Source organism: Monopterus albus, unplaced genomic scaffold, assembly GCF_001952655.1.
Source record: "Monopterus albus unplaced genomic scaffold, M_albus_1.0 scaffold26.1, whole genome shotgun sequence".
Classification (NCBI taxonomy): Eukaryota; Metazoa; Chordata; class Actinopteri; order Synbranchiformes; family Synbranchidae; genus Monopterus; species Monopterus albus.
In genome coordinates this window covers 746,439-750,247 of record NW_018127906.1, presented here as the reverse complement: position 1 = coordinate 750,247, position 3,809 = coordinate 746,439, and the positions used below count along the sequence as shown (strand labels likewise).

At 43.4% G+C, this 3,809-nt stretch overlaps 1 protein-coding gene across 1 annotated transcript in view; it reads left to right on the top strand.

Moving 5' to 3' along the window:
• Window positions 1-46: 46 nt before the first annotated feature.
• The window catches only part of LOC109957349 (noelin-like), a 9,560-nt gene continuing 5,797 nt past the window's right edge, over window positions 47-3,809 (top strand). The window contains exons 1-2 of the mRNA XM_020595162.1: window positions 47-545; window positions 3,155-3,304. Of these exons, the coding sequence (XP_020450818.1) occupies window positions 480-545; window positions 3,155-3,304 (216 nt within the window). The 5' untranslated portion in view covers window positions 47-479. The remainder of the gene's footprint in view (window positions 546-3,154; window positions 3,305-3,809) is intronic.

Here is a 3,809-nt window from a genome sequence, read left to right as displayed (position 1 = left end):
ACAAATATTTCATGAAGAGCCGACATTTTCCTGCTAGAGACCAAATGGCTTCCTGCACAAACTCACACAAAAACGCACACTGTCTCACACCCACACCCACACTATAATACACACTCTATCTCAGCAGCATGGACAACTCCTCCTCCTCCTGCTGCTCAGATTTGTTCACAGCCAGGCTGAGACAGCACACACACAGTAACACATACAGGAACACGCACACACAAACTAACACACATAGCAACGCACACTCTGAGCTGGAGGATGCTGTTTCCACTCGGCTGATTTTTGGCGTTGCATCACAGAAAAAGAACTAGAGAGAGGAAGGAGGAGGACAGAGATACATACAGATAACCAGGATAATACCCAGGTTAATTAGCAGACTAATAATATCCAGTTTAATTAGCAGGTTAACAGAAGCAAGCAGGTAAATAACGAGTTGACCTGGAGGCAGTGGAGGTTTGTTGTTTGAGGAGAAACAGATGGAGTCTGATGAGAATCTGCTCAATGCTTTTCTGCTGCTGCTCATCGGATCACACCTTACCCTGGTAACACGATACCGTTTCTATTTATATTCTACTGTGTTCTATTCCAATACCCTCTATTATAATCATGCATCAGAGATGAATATATGTTGTGAGGGTATGCTAAGAGGCAAATTGTAAAAATGCTTTGCCAGAAAAAAACCTTTTACCATGTTATACTGTATCCACCCTGATGCATTCATGATTTGTTTCTTTGATAATTTCTTACTTGGATAAAATATTCTAGAAGATTTGTCATAATAAATAAACTAATAATTCTCGTTATCACATGTATTCCAGAATATAAGGTTCAATAACAGAAACTCAGAGACATAATGACTGTACAGTTACACAGAACTAAGCTGATCCTACTAATAATGTCAGATATCAGCGGGTCAGTTGAGCATCTGAAAGTCCACCTGTACAGTGTGCACAGAGGGTCAAAACAGCAGGCCAGTGACAATACAAGAGGAAAGAACAAAAACACGAAAATTACAAATTAATAAACAAGGCTTATTTGAAATATATTTAAATAACATCAAAGGCCTAAAATGATCAAAAGCGACATTTCACAGCTACACTAACATTTTCACTCAGATTTTACTTTTTAAAAATCCATAAACTGATGTTGTGTTGTGTTTAATTTAACCACTGATAGTCCCAGTCCAATTTTCCAAAGGCTCAGGAGGGGAAAGCAGGGCTTGACCCAGGCTGTGTTTGGCAGGGAGGAGAACTGCTGACTTGGACTAGGGATATCATTGGGTGGGGGAACTTTAAGGAACTTCTGAACCTGTCTGACAAGTCCTCCAAGGGGGAGGCAGAGTTGGAAGTCTCAGGGGAAGCCTTATCCATATCTCTGGCAGAGGTCTCTGAGGTAGTCAAAAGGCTCCTTGGTGGCAAGGCACCAGGACTGGATGAGCTTCGCCCTGAGCTGCTGAAGGTTTTGAACATAGCTGGGCTGTCTTGGTTGACATGCCTCTTCAGTGTTGCATGGAGGATGGGGACAGTGCCTGAGGACTGGCAGACTGGGTGGTGGTTTCCATTTTTAAAAAAGGGGACCTGGAGGGTGTGCTCCAATTATAAGGGTATCACACTCATCCTGGTCATGGAACAATGGACCAACTCTTTACTATTGCAAGATTACTGGAGGGCTCCTGAGAGTTTGTCCATCCAGTCTACGTGTGCTTTGTGGACTTGGAGAAGGCCTACAACAGGGTCCCTTGTGGGATCTTGAGGGGTGCTTTTGGAGTATGGGGCATTGGGGTCATTGGTACAAGTTAACTGTTCCTTGTGTAACTGGAGTGAGAGTTGTGTGTGTGTGTGTGTGTGTGCATACTTGGCAAGATGTCAACCATGTTCCCAGTTAGTGTTGGCCTTCATCAGGGTTGTCCCTTGTCACTGATCCTGTTTGTAATTTTCACACACAGGATCTCATGACACAGATAGGGGGAGGAGAGTGTCAGGTTTGGGGACCTCAGAATTGCATCTCTGCTATTTGCTGATGATGTGGTTTTGCTGACTTCATCAGACCATTACATCCAGCATGCACTGGGGCAGTTTGCAGCTGAGCATGCAGTGGCGGGGATGAGAGTTAGCACCTCGAAGTCTAGGGCCATGAGACGCTGCCGGAAAATGGTGGACCGCTCCCTCTGGGTTGGGAGTGAGTTGCTGTCCCAAGTGAAGGAGTTCAAGTATCTCATGGTCTTGTGAATGAGCAAGGGTAAAAGTGAGTGTGAGACTGACAGGCGAATAGGGATCAGCATCGTGGTGAAGAATTTACCAGTCAGGTTACGCTCCAACCCTCACCTATCTCAGTCAGGTTACGCTCCAACCCTCACCTATGGCCACAAGCTCTGGGTAATGACTGAAAGAAAAAGACTGTGAATACAAATGGCTGAAATGAGCATCCTTTGTAGGGTGGCCAGACTGAGCCTTAGAGACAGGGTACGGCCAATTGAGGTGGTTCAGGCATTTTATCAGGATGCCTCCAGGGTGCCTCTCTTTGGAGGTCTTCCAGGCACATCCATCTGGTAGACAATCTCCATGGCAGACCAGAACACGCTGGAGAGATTATATATCTAATTTCGCCCAACAACGCCTTGGATTCCCACCAGAAGAGCTGGAAAACATTGCTAGGGAGAGGGATGTGTGAACTACTTTGCTGAACCTGTTGACACAGAGACCCAATCTCGGATAAGTGGAAGATAATGGATGGATGGATAGATTTTCAAGGGACACATGGCCAAGACAGCAACATTAGGAGACTGGAAACAAAAATGATCAAACACCAATCACAAGGTCCACATGTGTACAGTTGAACAGAGTGAAAATGTAATTATAATATGTTTGTTGTACTTTTTATAGAGTTTGAATCCTAACTGTAGGCACAAATAGTAAATGTTAACGTTTTAACTCATTTTAAACACACTCTGTAAATAAAAACAAAAAAGCACCAATTAATAAAGCAAAATAAGAACAGTGTTGGTTCCAGTTGAGAAGCTGCTTCCACATCATTTTCACAGTTCAATCAGACAAACTGCTTCTGTAATAATGTTAAAGATTTCTGCACTGCAGTCATCACATTCATCAACGTATGTATTTCTATTGTTATTCTCTGATTTTCTGTCTGACAGGTGGGTCCTTCCACCCCTGAGGAGGGTTGGCAGGTGTACAGTTCAGCTCAGGACTCTGAAGGTCGATGTGTTTGTACAGTCGTTGCTCCTCAGCAGTCGGCCTGCTCCAGAGACGCCCGAACCAAACAGCTGCGGCAGCTGCTTGAAAAGGCATTAATTATTTACATGTAGAGTGTAGCAGTACTAGTAATGTAGTACTTAGTGATGTGTTGTGATATGAATGTGCAGAACATGAATTAAGAGTAAGTGAACCATTGATTGTACTACAATCACATGAACTTCACATGATGTTTATTATAAAGGTAGGCCCTACATCAGAGGTACAGTGGGAGTGGTAGCAGTACCAGTAATACAGTGTCCTGGGACCACACAGTCCAGTCTGTGTGTCAGGTACCTGTCTGTCTGTCTGTCTGTCACAGTGGTTCCCCTTGTGAAACAGCTGTAGCCTTTTCAGCTAAATGCTTTCAGGTAACAGCTTCAATAAGAGTGATGGAAAATACAGTGGGTACGGAAAGTATTCAGACCCCCTTAAATTTTTCACTCTTTGTTATATTGCAACCATATGCTAAAATCATTTAAGTTCTTTTTTTTTCCTCATTAATGTACACACAGCACCCCATATTGACAGAAAAACACAGAATTTTTGACATTTTTG